We start from the raw sequence: 19920 nt of genomic DNA, 5'->3' as shown, positions 1-19920 counted from the left end.
TGCCAGGTGACCTGATTAAGTGGTTCTCCACTGAGAACGTGATCCCATGAAGGGATTTCCTTCCACATGGGCATGGCTATGTAAGAGAACCACCATCTTGTCTGTAGTTTTCAGGGTCATTTCTGCTATGAACTGAGCCTGAATGAATTGCTGACCCAGTCTAACAAAGGGTGTATTCCAGAGACTTTTAAGATAGTAGCCTATTCCATCTGCTTCATGCCTGCATCAAGAGATTTATGATGAATATATGTAATTTGACCACTTTAATTACTCTCATCCTATTTTTTCTTTCTTTCGTTTTATTAATAAACCTTTAGATTTTAGATTCTAAAGGATTGGCACTGTGTGCTGTTTTGGATAAGATCTGAGCTATATTGACTTGGGGACTGGAAATACCTGTGTGATTTTGGTGAGAATGGTTTTCATAACTTCTCATCTGTGTAAGTGGGGGATATTGATTTGGGCACAAAGAATGCTGGGGATCCTGAGGGATCTGCCAGGAAGGCAGTAGAGATGCTGTTTGTGAATGGTTTGGTTTGCCTTATAGTGGAGGAAACCCTAGTCTGGGGCTGTAAGTAGCCTGGTTTTAAGTAATTTTCCCAGGTTTGGTTGTCTCAGCTGTGCCCAGAAAACCTCTATATATTACAGGTCTTGAGTGTGGGCTTCTATTAACAATCCCGCAGGACTTTTGTTTAGCATGGGGTTATTCAGCCAGAGGTCTGAGCATTATGTGGTATGTAGAATAGAACAACAGCCATGGTTGAGATTAAGGTCCTATTGTGCTATATTCTGTGCAGTAGCCTGTGCCTAAAATGCTGCATTTATACACTTCAACTGGGAAAAGGAAGTGGGTTTTTTACAAAGCTTGTTTGCAGCATTTGATCTTTTAAGGAAGTTCCAACTTACACTCGTTGAAGAGACGACAGACCTGTCTCACTAAATTTTCTTGTTAAAATGATACACCCACCCTTTTTTATCCCTGTGGAAAGGGGCCTTAATACAGTTACACCTATAATTTGGTCCCATATTAAGACCTTTCACTTTGCTGGTATAAGTGAGTATTGGGGTCCTTTGACGACATCCGGAACTTAGAGGATGCCTGGTTTTGATACTTCCGCAATGCTAGAGAAGATGGCGGCCGCTGTTGTGACCTTTGCCTGTCTGTTGGTGCTCAGCAGCTTACCAGGTAAGGCAAACATTTTGTGACTTCTCTTGAAAAAGGCTTGTGCTTTACATTCTTCTTCCTACTGTCCTGGCATTTCTCTCGACTTTAAGGCTGGATGAATCCTTAAGCCTATTACTCTAGAACCAACTAAGACGGTGACAATCAGAGGGAAGAGGAAATGTCTTGTGAGTTTTCAAAAACTTCCCATCAAAGTTTTTTTTAATCAAAATTTGAAATTCTGATCAAGTGCTTTGCCCCCACTTCTTTACCAAGTGGAGCTTGATTGCTTTGTTCAATTCAAATGAGAGTTTTCAGACTCATCACAAAAACAGGCTTAGGAATTTATTTTCTGTTTTTTTAAATGGAAACCCACTTTCTCCATTCCAGAAACCAGAGTTGAGGTACTCACGTGAGTCTTTGCATCAGTACCCGAGAGATTATTAGAGATTATAAACTGAATTTTGCTGCAGTGCGGGTACCTCAGACATTTCTTTACCCTGCCTAGTCTTTATTCAGTTAGAACCATGCCCAGGCATCAGTGGGCAGAAACCAAACCCAGTTCCGAGTGTGCAAAACTCCAGAGAGAGATTCTAGAGCAATGTTTCTTAAACTGTGTTCGATAGAACACCAGTGTTCTATGGACAACTTACAGGTGTGCCTTGAAGGGTTGAAAAAATAATTCAAAGTATATATATTTTTGTTGTTAAAACCATGTACAATGTTACTACTTCATTGCTACGATGCCTGATTAAATGACTTCATTTTGTTTTTGCTTAGTAACAAAGAGGAAGCCGTGCTAATCTATACACTATCAAAACAAAAAGCAGTCAAGTAGCACTTTAAAGACTAGCAAAATGGTTTATTAGGTGAGCTTTCGTGGGACAGACCCACTTCTTCAGACCATAGCCAGACCAGAGCAGCAGTGTTCTGGTCTGGTCTGATTATGGTCTGAAGAAGTGGGTCTGTCCCACGAAAGCTCACCTAATAAACCATTTTGCTAGTCTTTAAAGTGCTACTTGACTGCTTTTTGTTTTGTTTTTGCTGTATATGTTGTTTGTTTATTTTGGTTGTGGTCTGACAACTATGTTTTAAGAAAATTTTCAGAGGTGTTCTGCATAAAAATATTATTGTTTGGTGTTCTGTGGTTTCACAAAGTTTAAGAAACACTGTTTTAGGCTATTTGAGTCTCCAGGGATGTAGAAGGGCTGATCATTTTTGATCATTGACAATGTTTGTTCCTGCATGCACTGAAATTAGGGCCATGAAAACCTACACTCCTGGTCAGAAAGGGTTGCCCCATCCTCAAATATTACAGAAGCAAGCAGAGAAATCAGATAGGAATTTTGCTCTAATTACTCTGAAGTAGGGATTTCTTTGTTGTCAGCTCTTGTGAGTTTGTTGTGATTCTTGATATTTTTTCTAAATATCTCCCTGTGATTATGTGAGAATATTTTTTTAAATGAAAAAAGAAAATTTCAGGCCTGGTGGTTGTGGAGAAAATCTTGAAAACATGATCCAGCAATGTTCAAACACTAGCAAGCTCATAAAAAGAACCTCCAAATTAATATTTTAAAAAAGACTATCTCACACGAGTGACTTCAATTGTGGCATAGGGCTTGCGATGTGGTGGGTGTGATGGATATAAGTTCAATGTGATTAATTTGAAAGTTCCAACTTTTTATAGGCTTTTTAGTGCTTTCAATGCTGGTGTAAAGGGTGGTCTTTTTGTTAGTTCATAATGAATGAGCTAAGGATCTATGGCACTCACACAATGTTTGTGGTGTCCTACTCCTCGTAATGGGCATAAAAATGAGACTAAAACCAGCCTTTTCCTGTATACATAAGATGATGACACAGCTTGGCAGGCTGGGAGAAACAGGGCAAACAACAGTCTGACTCATAGCAGCAACAGTGAAGCAAATACAGCGAATCACGAAACAATAAAGTATAAAAGGAGCTGTACTTTTCCCAAAGTCAGCGCGGCTGCCACATCTAGGGCTTTTTGCTTGATCCATGCAAGAAGCAAAACTAAAAACAATCACCCCTAGCTCTTCTCACCCCTGGATCTCAGAGAGTTTTATAAAGGTAATTGGGACCATTTTCCCCATTTCACAGCGGGAAAAACGGAAGCAGACAGCAGGGTAGTGACTTTACCTAACAAAACAGCCAGAAATACTAGCCAGGTGTTCTGAATCCCAGTCCAATGCACTAGCCACTAGGCGTATTTCCTCCAGTGAAAAGAACCCACTGATTCCTAGATTATCATTCAAAAGGTCCAACATATAAATACGAATCCATTTAACACACTTGATGCGAGCGTGTATCTCCATTCCCTCCCACTCTGGCGCTGGTGGGGCAGCAATCTATACTGCTAACTGCCTTACTAAGTTTCTTACTCCTTTAGCTCACCTGTGAGACTTTGGTTCTGACTGCTGATAATCTCTGACCCTGAAATTGATCCTTGCTGGATTCACCACTTGTGTCACTTGTGACAATGCTCTTGCCATGATTAAAAAGAACCCAACTCCCTCAAAAAACAAAGTGGCCTCTGAAAAGAGGAAAGGGACAGGAAGTAGCTCAGGGTAAAGCAGCCTCTCCTGCTAATTCAGATAATTTATAGAGGGGGAGGGTGGACTAAGAAATGTAAAAAATGAGACTAGCCAATGTTGGTTGTTTATTATGACCCCAGAGAACAAATGGGGGGGGGAGTAAAAATGAGTCCAATCTAAGCCCAAACTGGAAATAAAAAATATATTTTGCATTTCAGAAAAAACTGTACTTACTCTGGAACAAAGGACACAAACCTTAACTGAACCTTACCCATAACTCTTTCTAGGAACTAGCTGGGAATCATTATTTAGAGGGGAGAATTGAGGAAAGGAGCAAGGAAGTGGTGAGACCAACATCAGTGAGTACATGATAGTGCTGTCAAGATGTAGCTGAACATGGTAAAATCCACCTGCTAGAGCAAGCTAGGAGAATGTTGTTGCATCAGTTAAGTCTCCCCTGGCCAGAAGAATATTTTGTCCTATCCTTGCTACTCCATTGAAGCAGCAGTGTTTTTATGTGGTCCAGAGGCCTCGCCTCTGAATGAATGTCTGCTGTGCATCATTAAATATGGAATTCAGCTGGGGACCCCCGATGAGGGAGGAGACCAGGAAAGTCTGACACTGTGCTAGCTCAGGTGCATCCAGATAAAGATTGCAGAAATTGTCATTTTTTGCAGAAGCCACATTTGCTCCTTCCCTCTGCAAACTGTTCAAGTAATCTCAATGATTTCAGCAGAAGAAAGCAGCATGGCAGAATCCATCCCTGGAGACGCACAAATGGGCACCCCCCTCTTTCCAGTCTCCCTGATTTCTTTGCTTTGAGGAATAGGCCTGCCATGTTCTTTTGTCTAGCTGGGCAGAACTCATTTGACCTGTGTCTCCCCAGCAACTTCTGCCAAAAGAGCTTAGTTTCTTAGAGGTATAGTCTATGTAAATGGTATTTTGCACATTTTCATTGCTGTTTCTTTTTCTTCCTTTTACACTGTCCTTTGTGGTTTGCTTGTATTTGTGCCAGCTCACAGCTCTGTGCAGGGCATGCCCCCAGGCCCACAGTTAACTTGGACATTAACTCTAGAATTTCCCCCAGCATACTAGAAAATCTGTGTGACGTTCATCCTCACTGTTATCACATGGTCACTGCCTTGCTTGCTCCATGCCCCCTTTGACACCAGGAGGCCTCTGTGCATATTACATTGTTGTTGGGAAATAAATGACCAACAAGCTTTTTAAGTTCAATATCATAACAGTTCAAGACCTGTGGTCCCCAATCCAGGCTCTGATTTGTTAAGCACTCACAAAATAACAATGCCTACACCTAAGGCTTTTTGTGACAGAAGGGTTAGTTCCCAAAAAGTAGCCACTAACTGACTGCACAGTGTATTCTTGTGCTATGAGAGTGCATTGGGTAAGGGTTCTTATGAAAGCTTGTAGAAGTCTGAACTTGATGGTCACTCACAGTGCAGTGTGTATACAGCCTGTGCTTAACCTACACTTAAGTAATGCTCCATTGTAGATCAACATAGCATGCAACCAGTTAGTTCCATTGCTCAGCGTGGGGAGCTAAAGTTTCCGTTCTCCCTTCGGGGGAGGAAGTGTCTGCAACCTGCTTGTCACAAGACCTCCAAGTCCCTCACAAAACAGTGCCAACAGCATTATAGCCATTTTATTGGGGGAAAAACCAAGGCACGGCAAGAGGCACTCACACTAACTCATCCAAGTTCACCCTACAACTAAGACTAGTGCTTATTGCTTTGCTTCCTGTAATAATCCGATGTTTGTCTGTTGACAGCTTATGAGTTGCTGAGCAGTCCGGTGAATGGGACAGTCAATGGCACGGTGAATCTAGATCTGAAACTGTCACACCCAGAAACATACCAGCAGATTGACTGGTGGTTCAACATCTCTTTAAAGATCCTGACTAAAAAACAGAATCAGTCAGAGATTTACTTCAATGGCTATTTTGATGCTAATAAGCTGAGTTACTATAAGAATCACACTCTGGAAATTCGGCGTCTACAGAAGCAAGACAGCAGCACCTACGTGGTGGTTCTGGAAGACTTCAACAGCAGGAAGACAAAGGAACGTATCCGACTGGATGTGTATGGTGAGTGGGGAGTGGTATCTTTGAGCAAGGGTCAGAGATGGTGAGGTTCAGCAAGCTAGAAGGGCTCTGAAAAAGTACCCTCCTCTTTCCTTCCAAAATGTCCACAAGGCAGGGTAACAGCCTGGATGAGATAAAAAAGCTCCCAGGAAATGGGCCAGATCCTAAGCTCAAATTTTGGGCCTAATGTATCATCACCGGGGCTGTTGTCTCTGGAGTCTTTGTAGCTGGGGCTTTAAGGGAAGAAGTCTGGTATGAATATTAATAACATTCAGTTTGGGATCTCCCACAAAGGACCAGATGGGGACAGAGGCAAAAGCAGATTGCTGCCCTGTTGGCAAAAGGTGAGATAATGGAGTCACCCAGACTTCTTCCAGAAACACACATCAGAAGGCAGGAGAGACCAGCTAGTTACCTCCAGGAAGCAGAAAGGACACTGTGTGGGTGGGGGTTCCATAGAAGAAATGAGTTGCTAATGACTCAGGCTAAGCTGGTAAGGACCAAGAAGTGAGGGCTGTGGCCAAACCGCTGCGTCAGCACTGAGATGATTTGATTTAGTCATTTAGGACAATATTTCAAACGACTAAGGGTTTGGAATGACCCATTTTTGGGACACGCTTTAAGGGACTTGGTTTTCAGAATGTGCTGAACATCTGGACTCTGAAGATCAGTTTCCTACAGGAAAACCAGAATTGAACGACATACAGTCACTAGTCACTTCAGTTGCTATCAATAAAATGAGGTCAAGGATCGGCGTTCCCTCAATTTTTTCCACTCATGAAAAACATCAAAGTTTACCATTGCTTCCCACTTGTCATGCACAGGCAAGTGCGGATATGCTCCACCCACAGCAACACATGAGATGCATTTCCTCACTCCCAAGATGTTGAAGGAAAACTATGATCTCTGGAAAACATGCACTCCAGTGGGAAACTCTAAGGGGCTTATTCTAGTCAGTTTATCAAAGGGAAGGTTAAAAGGTGGATGATCTCAATGAAGAACTAACATGGAGAAGATGTTGGAAGGGCTCTCTAGTTTCATCTAATTTTGACCATGTCTACACTAGCACACCCCTTTCAAAAGGGGAATGTCAATGAGACACTTTGGGATATGCTAATAAGGCACTGCAATGAATATGCAGCACCTCATTAGTATAATGGCAGCCGTGGCGCTTCAAAAGTACCACTTTCCATCTCACATGGCTCATCTACACGGGGTCTTTTTCAAAAGGACCTCACAGACGTCAAAATCCCTTTATTCCTATAACCAAATCGGAAAAAGGGATTTTGACGTCTGCAGGGTCTTTTGACAAGGACCCCATGTAGACAAGCCACGTACAATCAAAAGTGGCACTTTCGAAGTGCTGCGGCCACCATTATGTTAATGAGGTGCAGAATATACATTGTAGTGCCTCATTAACATATCCCAAAGTGTCTCATTAGCATTCCCCTTTCGAAAGGGGGGGTGCTAGTGTAGACATAGCCTTCGTGTTTGCCTTTAGTGGGAATCTGAAAGACCGACTGAAGCAGTTCACCAGGGCCTACCGTAGGTTCTCCCTCACTTGGGGTCTCCACCTCACGGGTGGACCTCTTTCTAAACCATGTGCTGTGGTCCAACCACAAGTCGCTGAGTTGGAAGCAGGAGCCATTAGACAAATGTATCTGATTCAGATTACACAGGACATCAGACCAGATGAGCATCATTCATAGATTCCAAGGCCAGGAAGGAACCTTTGTGACCATTTAGTGTGACTCTCTCTATGGTCTGAGAACTGCTCCCCCATAAACAATTCTTAGAGCAGAGCTTCTAGAACAAGATCCTACCTTGATTTAAAAATTTCCAATGATGGCAAATGTGCCACACCCCTGGTAAATGGTTCCAATGGTCAATTACTCTCGCCGTTGACATTGTACACCTTATTTGCAATCTGAATTTGTCTAGTTCATTGGTTCCCCATCTTTTCACTGGTGCAGACCCCCCATCAAAGCCAATTTTAGCTGCTATGTGCACTTCGTTAAATGAAAAATGAACCCCCAACAGATTTTCAGACAGTAATTAGTAACATGATAGGAAGACATTTAGTTTAAACACAATAACTGATTGTAACTTTACAATTTATTTAATACTTATTTTTTATGACCATTTTTATTTATCTTTTATTTTTTTCATGGACCCCCTGCGATAGGTTGGGAACCACTAGTCTAGTAAATTGACCCTTCTGTACAGAATCTTTACAGGCAAATCAGCCACACTGGAGAACCACCAGTTTACACCATCTGATGATCTGGCCCAGGCTTAGGTCTCCATCAGGGTTTGCTCTGTCATTTATTATCCTGTTTTCTCTATTTCCAGAGCCCGTCCCTCAGCCCAGTGTGCATGTCACTATCATAGCCAACAAAGATGAGTGGTGTAATGTCACCCTGACGTGCTCTGTGAATGACAACCAGGTGACCTACCGCTGGTACAAGAATGGAAACTATTATGAGGGCAAAAATGACCGCACCCTGGATGTTCAGTTAAAATCGGAAAGTGACACGTCTTTCAATTGCACCATCAGCAATCCCGTCAGCCAAGAGACTGGTGCCATTCATTACAGAAGCCCTTGCACGTGGCAGGGTAACATTCGCTTTGCATTCCTTGACCTTGTTGTCTCTGCCTGGTGTATGAGCTAGCTGGGCGGCCACTCTGGGTGGGCTCAGCTGGGGTCTTGGTGACTCTTGAGAGTGAAAGTCTCCTTTGCTGGTCCCTAGTGAGTAGCCCCCACCACCACCACAGGGAACCCCAGAACCGTTCTTTGCTGACCTGCCCTGGGCTGTGAGTTGTTGTGGAAGCTGAAGCCACCATGCTAGGGTAGGAACGCTCTGTTGCTGTGAGTGCTGTATTCTGGATGATGGAGCCTGGCTGTACAGTGTGATGCTGCCCAGGGTTGGAAGGGCTGGGTGTGAGTGTAACATGGGAAGGGGGGCCCGGCATGACTGTAACGCAAGAGAGCTGCCAGCTGCTGCTGAGATGGGCCATTGTTCAGCTGACGGGCTGAGTCTGTTGGCTAAATGGGTTGAGGCCTGTGGTTGCAGGGGTGGTCCCTGGCATCAACACAGCCAAGGGTCCCATTGGGTGCTGGGTGTAGTGGTTGTGTGAGCACAAGGTAAACAGTGCTGCAGTATTTGTGGGGTGTCACTGTGGGCCACTCTCCACCCTGGGAGGGGCAGCTAGGGGAAGGCACAATGTGTTCTAGGGGGCAGGTTTCAGAGGGTTTGCGAGAAGGGCTCTACCATTTCGGAGGGGCTCTGGTTTCCCGAGTGAGCTGAGAAGTTCTGGTTAATAATGAGTGGGGGCTCCTCTGGTTTTGCGGGTGTCCCCTTGGATCATGCTGCACAGGGAGGAGAGAAACATCATGCTGGAGACAGAAGCTGTAAGGGGAGCTCTTTCTGCACTCACTGGAGATGTACAGGGAAGTGCTCCCACTAAGTGGAATAGGGTTCCCCTTTTTTTTGCTGTGCATCCTCTCCTTCAACCCCTGTTCATCCTTGACCCCACAAATTCCACCCCTCCTGGAGGCAATGAGACAGACCAGTGTATGATTGTTAATCAATAGCTGGGCACGTCCTCTAAATGACATGGGCTCTTGTCTAGTTTCAGAGAAAAACTCAGCTGTGTCCTTGTCCCTGGCTTGGGAGATGGCCAATTCCATCCTGGCTTTTGGATTTCTCCTCCTCATGCATAACTTGGTCTAAGACTGATCTGCCAGAGGACACCGGGGTGCAGCATGGATCCTTCAGTGACTGTCACCAGGTCATTCCCACCAGACACGGTGAAACACACAAGACCGAAATGAAGTCCTGAAATAACTGAATTTGACAGCGCTACATCATTTTGGCCAGCACTCTGGGGATTGAACTAGGGGCAAGGATGGGAGAGTTGATGCTGCAGAAAAAAAGCTCCCTACTGGGTGCTATAGCAGACTTACTTTGGCAGAAGGGCATGGGATCTGGGCCATTTGCTGGGCCAGAACAAAGGCCCTACATCAGTTTAAATGTGGATTATTCACCCAAAAGCCTCTCCTTTGTTCAGATCTAGAGAATCCAGTCTGAAAGCACAGCCACTTGCATGTATTTGCAGACAGGTGGGGGCTTGAAAGCTGGTCTATTTCAGACGACTCTTATACAATCCACAGCACACAGTGATAGACACACTTAACTCAGGGAGGTCCACCTGTAAGCAGTAGACCAGTGGTCGCCAACCAGTAGGTTGGAATCCACTGGTAGATCTTGGAGCCCCAGCCAGGTGATCTTGACTGGTTTGGCAGCAGTCAAACCCTCTGCACCTCCTCCTGCACCAGGTCAGAATCCTCTCCTGCACGCAACCCCTCTTCCAGGCCCTGCACCCCATTTCCCTACCATAAGTTTCCTTCTGCACCCAACCTTCATCCCAGATCCCCCACTTCCCCCACAGTTTGGGGATGACCACTTATCAAATTCTTGGAGTGGTCTCCATCCAAAATTATTGCCCACCCCAATTGCTCAGCAGACCCTTACCTATTGCCCTCAGCACATGTGAGTCTATTGTTTGATTGAAGATGTTCAATAACTGATTAGGATGACCCATTTTCAGGAACTGTTCATTCCAGACTTTCTGACATTAAGCAACTGGTATAATGGTATCCTTTTTACTCTCTGGTTAGGTACCTGAAACTGTCTTAGAGAAGTATTTGGGATGACATTTTAGGTGAGTCACCATTTACAGTAAGAAAAAATTAGGAAGCTTTCAAGATTTGCAAGAATTTTCATAATACACTCCTAGTTCTCCAAATAATCATGAATAAAGTAACAATATGTTTGACTGAATGATAAGCAATGCTGCAAAAATAAAAGGGAGTGGGTTTTATCCACAAGAGCTCATGGCCTAATAAATTTGTCAGTCTCTAAGGTGCCACAGAACTGCTTGTTATTAGCATGCAATCATGAAATTAATTAAACTAAAGCAGACTCACTAGGGGGCAGAGGAGGTTGCATAAACATCACCTAATTGAACATTATCATTTTAATTGTCTATGCCAATAATCTAAAGTAGGGGGGTTTATGCATGAGAGCTCATTTCTTAATAACTGTTAATTTTTAAGATGCTGCAGGACTGCTTGTAATCACCAGACAGTACAGTTACAGGTTTATGGGTGCAGAGCTGGGTGAATTATTTTATGAAATTACTTTTGGGACCAAAAGAGTTAACGTGGGCTGTCCAAAACAATTTTTGAATTTTGATTGATTTTGGTGAATTCTTGTTCAAGAAAATCAAAACTCAGGTATGTGAAAAATCTTATTTCTGAAAAATGTGGTAGAATTTCCTTCAGTTTTCTTTTTTAAAAGTTTTTTAAAAAATGCTTCTTTATAAACCCAAATTAAACAAAACATTTCAGGCCATGTGGTAAGTTTTGTTAAAGCCAAAATTAAATTGATTTTGTTTTGTTGAAAAAAATGTTGGAATATGAAGTCCAGCCCCCTGCACTGAGGCAGGACATAATAAATTGAAATCAGCCCTGCTGAGGGTTTATCCAGTTTATTCTCACATGTGTACAACTGTCTTTTTGTTGTTCTCAATCAATTACCACCTCCCCCCACACACATCTCTTTGTCTTGCTCCTTCTCTATGGATTTACGTATTTAAGGGCAACAAGAAGTCCTGCGGCACCCTATAGACTAACAGATGAGGTGCCACAGGATTGCTTGTTGTTTTTGAGGATACAGACTAACATGGCTACCTCTCTGATATTTAAGGGCAGTGACGTTCCATTTCTGGCCCTTCCTGTATGCAAACTGTTGCTTAACTTGAATAAATACCTACAGCTGTGTCTAGACTAGCCCCCAACTTTGAAGAGGGCACGGTAATTAGGGTGTTGGTAGGTTACTAATGAAGTGCTGCGGTGCTTATGCAGCACTTCATTAGGCTAAATCTCCCCTGTGGCAACTGCGAAGTGTGAAACTTCAAAGTGCCGGCTTGTGTGTAGCTGTGGGTCAGCTGAGGGTACTTCAAGGGAGAGACCTGCGACTGTGGGGCCTATTTCTGTTCCGCAACACTTTCACGAATCCAGGCAGAGTTCCTCTGGGCAGCGTCCACTGGCTCCCTCGACACCTTCAAGGAGCAGTGGGTGTTGTCCGGGGTTCTCTGCTTGGTATCCCCCTCTGATTCCCTCATTTTGACGCTTTAACCTCCACATCCATCCCTGTTTTCTTGTTAGCTGTCCCCTGCAATCATTTGGGGCCATGATTTTTTAGTGGATCCTCCCTCTTGAGGGGGACCTTTTAGTCATGGGTGGGCTGTGCCCGCCCACTCCTTGGTCTCCAATAGGGCCCCCCCACCACACACAGCAGTGATGGTTCAGTCACTTGTTACAGGTGAGCCATGCCTGGCTGCTGACTGTCATGGTAACTGCTCATCATGGGGGAGAAGTTCGCTCACGTTAACCTTTAGGAAGCCAGTTTGCCTCTATGCATCTCACACCTTGGGGACCAGACAGTTCGTGAGGGTTTGTGCAGGTGCCACCAGGGGACACTGTGCTGGGGTACTGGCTTCTGGCTGCTCAGAGCACGTGATCCTTACCTAACCCTGCCCCTACACACACCATCCATCCTTCTCCTGCATCCCCATCTAAAGGAAAGTTGGGAGGCCTCCTTGCTTCCCTCCTGCCCTGTGCATGGTTGGCAGCTGCTTGTCTCTACCCCCTATATGGGAGGTACAGAGGCAGTTTGTCTGTTTGGGCAGGACCGACTGGGCTTGGGGATGGACTGCAAAAGGGTGACTGGTGGGCAGGGCAGAGAAACTGAGTCAGAAGTCGGGGCTGGGTGTGAAGCTGCAGCTGGGCAATATAAGAGTGAAGCAGAGGTGGAGGGAGAGCACTGAGTGGGGAATGTAGGGGTCAGTAGAGGAGAGAGGACCAGCACGGAGCCTGGTTACAGAGGCCTTGTGGTCTCATGCTTATCTCCACCAGACACTCCCTGTGCAACCCTGGGCAATGCTCTTGAGGTCATGGGTGCCTCAGTTTCCCCACCTGTACCACAGGGATAGCAGCACTGCCCTGCCTCCCAGAGGGGTGACTGGGAGGTTCTCTGGCAGTAGGGTGATAGACGGTCAGGGCAGAACGGGAAGGTGGATGTGGAGGAGTTAGTTCCCTCCTCCCCACAGAGTGATCCACAAAATGGCAAAGTCTGCAAGAGGCAGGCCTGTTGTGGGAACTGTGGGGCCCTGATACAGGACCAACTCCCTCACATTTGGCCTTCTCTACACAGAGATTAGAGACGTTTTTTGGGGCCCCTCTAAGCTCCCTCCCACCCCACAGTTCCTTCTGTCTCACCAGCTGTGGGGAGAGGCAGCACTTTGGCCGGCCATGGTTCTAGCCTAGGACAAAGCAGTGTACTAGAATCAGCTGTCCCAAAGATGGACCGTGTGGACAAGTCATTTCCCCTCTCCGAAGTATTGCCAGTCAGCTCCCTGGAGCATTAGCTAATGGCTGTGCAGCATTTTGAAAACCCCCAGCGCTGAACACTAGAGAGAGACTGGGCCTCATCCCAACTCAGGAGCTTCAGGTACCACATCCAGCTCAGTAGGGTAGCCCTGATCTGAACCCAGGTCTTCAAGGCACCAGCTAGCTCCTGCTGCTGCATCCAGGCCTCCCGCCCAGTGTCTACTGAAACCTCCGGGGCCCAAAAGCTAGTAGTACAAAAGTCTCAGGCAAAGCTCCACCCATGGGACCCTGATTGGAGGACCTCCCAGCTTCACTGATTGGTCCAACCACACTATTTAACCTGGAAGGACGCAGAGGAAGCTTGTCTGAGCAGCAGGGTGGCTTCCAGGTGTGATGGCCACACTCAGTTTCATTCCTGTTCCACCCTTGTCTCCTCCCTGGTTTTCGCCTTTTCTCCTGTTTCCATGGTGCTCCTAGTCCATGCTTAATCCTTCCCTCACCTCCATTTCCTGCCCCTATTCCTCACTTCTGGGCCGCGTCTACACGTGCACGTTACTTCGAAGTAGCGGCGCCAACTTCGAAATAGCACCCGTCACGGCTACACGTGTTGGGCGCTATTTCGAAGTTGAAATCGATGCTAGGCGGCGAGATTTCGAAGTCGCTAACCCCATGAGGGGATGGGAATAGCGCCCTACTTCGAAGTTGAACGTCGAAGTAGGGCACGTGTAGCCAATCCACGTCCTGCAACATCGAAATAGTGGGGTCCGCCATGGCGGCCATCAGCTGCGGGGTTGAGAGACACTCTCTCTCCAGCCCCTGTGGGGCTCTATGGTCACCGTGTGCAGCAGCCCTTAGCCCAGGGCTTCTGGCTGCTGCTGCGGCAGCTGGGGCTCCATGCTGCATGCACAGGGTCTGCAACCAGTTGTCGGCTCTGTGGATCTTGTGTTGTTTAGTGCAACTGTGTCTGGGAGGGGCCCTTTAAGGGAGCGGCTTGCTGTTGAGTCCGCCCTGTGACCCTGTCTGCAGCTGTTCCTGGCACCCTTATTTCGATGTGTGCTACTTTGGCGTGTAGACGTTCCCTCGCAGCGCCTATTTCGATGTGGTGCTGCCCAACGTCGACGTTGCCTGCCCTGGAGGATGTATAGATGTTATTCATCGAAATAGCTTATTTCGATGTAGCGTGCATGTGTAGACGTAGCCCCAGTTACCAGGCCTGGCTCTGACCCTGCCTCCAACCTCTGATCCTCACTGTATCAAACCTTGGTTCTGCCACTTGGCAGCTGACTGTTCCTCTTACTCCAAGTAACTGGTAGTTGACTCTGATGTCAATGCTTGGCTTTGTTCTCCAACCTGGGTGCCTGCTCTGCCCACTAGGCCTGACTCCTGTTGTATTAGGCCAGATTCCTAGGTTCTGGTCCATAACAGTCAGTCTCATCCCAGCAACTCATCCATGCTGGACTGTGGCATCAGGGCCAAAAGCCCTATGAAAACAGCCCCTTGGTTTCTAATGATCTGATTTTACATCGTTAGTCTAGAAAAAATCAAGCACAGGTGGGAAAAGTGAGATGTTCTGCCCTGGGAGAAATAACGTAACTGGTTGTAATGGAGTTGCTCTGGATTTACGCTGTGTGAGTGAGAGGAGAAGCAGACACCAGGAGTGAGGTAGAAGGAGCAACTGCAAGAGGCTGGATCAGAAAAGGGTTTGAAGATCTTCTACGACCTCCTGCGCCTTGGTAAGTTACAGCTGCCATCCCCTATTACAGACTTTGCTGGGGCCCCTGGTAAGAGGACAGAGTATCAGGGTGATGCCTGACTAAATGTAGCTTCCCGTATGTAAGTGCCAGACTTATTCAAGAGCACACAGGAATTCGCAGTTCGGACTATTTCACTTGGTTGCTGAACTCTTGTGGAAATCTAACCCACCAGCCTTTTTCTGGGAACCCCAAGTGCTGACCTCACTTTCCTCGCTCCTGACAGGGCAGCCTCTTCTGAGATATTTTTTCCATTCTGCAAAAAAACCTTTGAAATTCTGACTTTTTGTCATGGAGTTTGGATGTGGCGGGGTGCTGGGTGCCAGCTCTGGGAGGGAGTTTGGGATGGAAAATGAATTAAATACAAGTTGAATTTCTCTCGTCTAGCACCCTTGGGACTTGACTAGAGCCAGACTAGAAAATTTGCCAGATGATGGTAGATTAATATTTTCCAGCAGCATTGCCAACACTCCCCTTCTTACTGGGCTCTTAGATGACATCTAGGTGTAAATTACAGTGAAATAACAGCACAGAACACTGAGAGCCAGGACTGGTGGCTGGAAACTTAATGGGACCACGGATACTTGGCCACACCCATGATAAGTGGTCATCCAGGTAACCAAAATCATGCCAGATCATGGATGTTGCTGAACGAGAGAGTTCCAGATTAGAGAGATTCAACCTTTATTGTAATTTCTCAGGTTACGGACACTGCCAATTTCATTCAATCTGCAAAAAGGCCGAGGGACAAACATGAGGATGGGGAGGCATGTATGGGGATGGATGGATAGTTTAATATATAATATCAATCTGCATGAAACACCTCATCAGACTCTGGGTATGTCTACATTTGCCAGGAGATTGACCTGGTTAGGGTCGCTCTTCAGGTTTTCAATTTTGCACACCTAGGAAGGACATGCAAAATTGAACTATCAGGGTTCAGCTGCCAACCCTGGTTCTCCTCCTTATTGTGAGGAGTAAGGGAGGTCCATGGGAGATTTTCTCCCATCAGCCTCCCTCTGTGATGTTGATTCCAGCTACACAGTTGTTGTAGTTGGAATTGCGTTTCTAGGATCGATTTTCATGTCTAGTGTAGACCTGGCCTCAGAAATCAGACTCACTTTAAAGAACTCACCTCTGTCTATCTCATCAGTTCCTAGCCCCACCCACCTTCTGTGTTTCCAGTTGCATGTCCCATGGAATCCCAGGTGATCTGGCTGACTTTGAATGGGATGGTGGGAGGGCCAATGGTTTTCCTTTTCCAAGTTCCCCCATGGACAGCATTGTGTGGAATTCTGTCACAGCTCTCATCACAGTGACCCCCAGGAAGGGGAAACCAGCTGCAGTTAGGGGGCTGGATGAATGCTACTTAGGACAGCTGAGGGTCTTGGACTTTTTTCCTGTTCTGTGGTCATGAGCAACCTAACCATGCTGGACAGTGGCATATACAGAGCCCAGATAAACACCGAGTTCACCACCACCAGGACAGAATACTCGCTTTGTCCATACTGTAATTGTGTGCGTGGTCATCCTTAGAGTTTATGGGGGAAAGAAGATTTTGTAGAGATATGATTTTATAATCTTCAGCAACACACTAATATATTATCATAACACAGATTTTTAACTCAGGGCCTGTAGACTGCTGCAGTAAATTCAGAAACTGACAGCATATACCAGGGGTTGGCAAATGCCTGTTTAGTGGTTTCATTACCACTTGACTCTTTCGCAGGTTCAGTGTGCTGGGCTCATAGCTCTGCAAAAAAAAGCAGTCCCGTAGCATCTTAAAGACTAACAAATGTATTTATTAGGTAATGAGCTTTTGTAGGTAAGATGCACTTATTTGCAGGAGGTAGTAAGAATCCCGGGTTTATATAGCAGGGAGGGGGTAAAGAAGGAGGAGAATAAAAAAAAAGTGGGGTGGTTACCTGTTTCAATCCCATCTGGTCAACAATCACAAACCAGCGCACCCCATAGTCCTGCTTTGAAAATGATGTTGGATTTTTTTCTTTGACTTCAGTGGTTCTCTCTTCCGCCTCTCCCCAACCCTCAGAGCTTTACGGCTGTTGCTTTTTTTTTTTTTTATGATAGGCTGGTTTCTCAGGAAACCACTTTCACAGGGGAGCTAGGCTTGCAGGAAAACAGGGCATGATGGGAAGAGCTCGTAGTACTGGGGCAGCTTCCCAAACTGTAATCTTGAGGCACAGCGGAGGAAGGATCTGCCTAAGTGGCGAAGATGGGGAATCCTTTCTAGTGGCTTTTACATTCTTGACTGCCCCTTGGAACAGCCATGGAAAACTCTTACCTGGCCTTCTCAGAGCCTTAGTCTGGCCTCTGAGGCACAAGATGCAACAGATTTAGTGTGAGGAGTTAATACATGTGGCTGGGGACTCTTCAAGGTGAAGTGGGCCTTTAACAGATCTGCAACCCTAGGACAAGGGGGGGTCAGTGGGTTACAGCTGGTTTTAAGAAGCCGTAACTCCAGTGTCTTTTTAGCACCTAGTGGATGTATGAATTTAAGCTCCCAGGAACCGTGCGGGTACATCAGCATCACATACAGCAATCTGTGCTGGTTTGTAAGCCCAGGAGTTAATGTCTAGCTCTGTTTACATACTGCAAGCTGAGGCCCAGGAAAATAGGACCAGTCCCAGCAAACTAAGGTTGAATGAGCACATATAATTATCTCCTTCATGCCCCCTCATTACTTTCCTGTGCAAGACAAGTATCACTCTTTACAAAACAGGGTTTGCTGAAGGTCAGCCTCGCAGCTGCTGTACACCAAGGTGGCTGCGTAAGCTTACTCTTGCAGGACGGTTTGGTTTCCAGGGTGGAGCGTCACAGCATTTCTTCAGTGTCCATTGGCCCTCCTGCTTACCCCAGTGCTAAAACCCTCCTCTGAGTCCCCGCTGGGCCAGCAGGGGTCAGCAGTGACTGACAATCGCAGCCTGCCATGACCTGACAGAGGACCTTAGTCTTGTTTCCTTCTGGCTTTGGACCCGGGGTGGGGAATCTCTTTTTAGCAACAGATCTCCATGGCAATGACTCCCCGGATTCCCTGAAGCATGGGCTGGGCTGGAGAGAGGACACCCTTACAAGCGGGAAGTCAACCCTTCCCATCAGCTCCGCCTGTTCTTTAGCTGTTCTCTGCCATCTCCCACGCAAACAGCAAGCTCTGCTGCCTGGTGGCACCAAGCAAGGGGACTTCTGGTACCCTCGCTGCTTCAGAGGAAGGTGCACAGCACCCCCTACTGGACAGCTTGGGATAGCGTCAGTGGTGGAAAAAGTACCCCCAAAGTTACTTGAGTAAAAGTACAGCTGCGGCTGGGGGGGGGAGGGTTGTACTTAAGTACAAGTCATCAGTGTCCCCTCTGGAAAACTACTTGAGTAAAAGTTTATAGCCCATCTGGGTTGTACTCAAGTATCGGAGGGAAAGCAGCCGCACTTTTATTCAAGTTACGTCTTGGGCACTTTTTCCAAGTCTGAATACCCTCCTGCAGTGAGCATTCATTCCTAAGCTCTATTGTCAGAGGTGAGGTTATGCTCTGAAGCGTGAGGGTTTCTATCCTTTCTGGAAGATTATCCAGTCTGTGTGACTGTGGATATTCTCCTTCTCCATAGACATGTCTAATCCGTTTTATTACAGCAATGCTGTTCAGCGTCTGGTCTCAATGTCTTGCTGCACCAAGTTCTGCAGGTTAAGTACGTGGCCTGTTAAAAAGCACTTCCCTTTGTCAGCTTTACGTGAGTTGCCTTTCAGTTTCGTGGAACATCCCTTATCCTGCTAGTGTGAAAGAGAGTGGATGGTTCCAGTCTTCCCCATCTGGTCCCTATCTTCCCAGTCCCTTTTCCCTGCATGTTCAGCCTCCTTTTTGTAAATACAGGTCGAAACTCTCTCATGTGGCAGGACCACAGATGTTGGTGGACCAGAAAGTTCCTGGATGAAAGATCCAGCTGTTGGCCGGGGGGCCTACTGGCAGACTGTTCTGGGGAGCCACCAGGGCAGGAAACTGGGCCATGGAGCTCTGCTGCAGCCCCCCCTCGCATTCCTGCAGCTGGGAGTCCCTCAGGGAGCCCTGGCTGGCAGTCTGGTGCCAGGGAGCCTCCCAGGCACCTGGGGACAGGGAGCTGGTGGCAACCAGGAGGGCAATCCAGTCAGCAGGTTGACAGGGCAGCCAGAAGGCCTGACCTCCCCTGGATGGGCAAATGCCCTTATATGGGATCACTCAGGTCCCAAGGGTGCCAGACAAGGGAAGTACAACTTGTAGAAAGACTCAAAAGGGCGTAAGCCTGAGATGGTGTAAATTGCTATGACTCTAGCAAGGCATTTCAATCTCCCTCCCTACGGGACTTTTTCTATGTTTTGAAACTTTTGAAACTACCTTTATATCTCTTGCCCACAATGGAGTGACCAGACCCTAACACAGCATGCCAGATTCAGGAGTTTATATAATGGTATTTGCATATGTGTCTGCATGAAATGCAACAGTTTTAGTATGGCTGGTTGAAATGTTTTAGAATAAATGCTCTTAATTTAAAAAATGGTGTGTGTATCAAAAATGAATTTAGTTTTCACAATAAAAATAATTTTGTGCTATTTTTATTTTTCAGAAAAAGAAAAATGTAAAACATATCTGAAAAGTATTTTCACGTCCTTAATATTTTTGACATTTTAAAACTGGTTTGTGTTTTGAAATGGTGGGCAAATCCCCACTTTCTCTCCATTTTTCCTGAGCCAATAGGAAGCCGAAGGAATTTTCTCACTTTCTCTTACTTAGAAATATTCTGTTGGAAAAATGTAAATTTTTTTTTAATTGGTAAAAAGGCAGACAACGTAACATCTTTTCACTGTTTTACTTTTCTCACACTTTTTCAGTGGGGGAAAAAATAAAAGGTGAATGTAG

General features: G+C 46.0%; 1 protein-coding gene across 1 annotated transcript; it reads left to right on the top strand.

Annotated features, from left to right (window-relative positions):
• The first annotated feature begins 1119 nt into the window (after positions 1 to 1119).
• Positions 1120 to 9683, top strand: CD48 (CD48 molecule). The gene is made up of 4 exons (XM_074981420.1): positions 1120 to 1186; positions 5504 to 5818; positions 8168 to 8431; positions 9449 to 9683. Exons 1-4 carry the CDS (start codon positions 1120 to 1122, stop codon positions 9547 to 9549), a joined length of 747 nt encoding a protein of 248 aa, XP_074837521.1. The 3' UTR covers positions 9550 to 9683.
• Positions 9684 to 19920: the final 10237 nt, after the last annotated feature.

Source organism: Carettochelys insculpta, chromosome 30 (assembly GCF_033958435.1).
Source record: "Carettochelys insculpta isolate YL-2023 chromosome 30, ASM3395843v1, whole genome shotgun sequence".
Classification (NCBI taxonomy): Eukaryota; Metazoa; Chordata; order Testudines; family Carettochelyidae; genus Carettochelys; species Carettochelys insculpta.
Note: the sequence above shows the minus strand (reverse complement) of the source record. Positions and strands in the feature narration are given on the sequence as shown.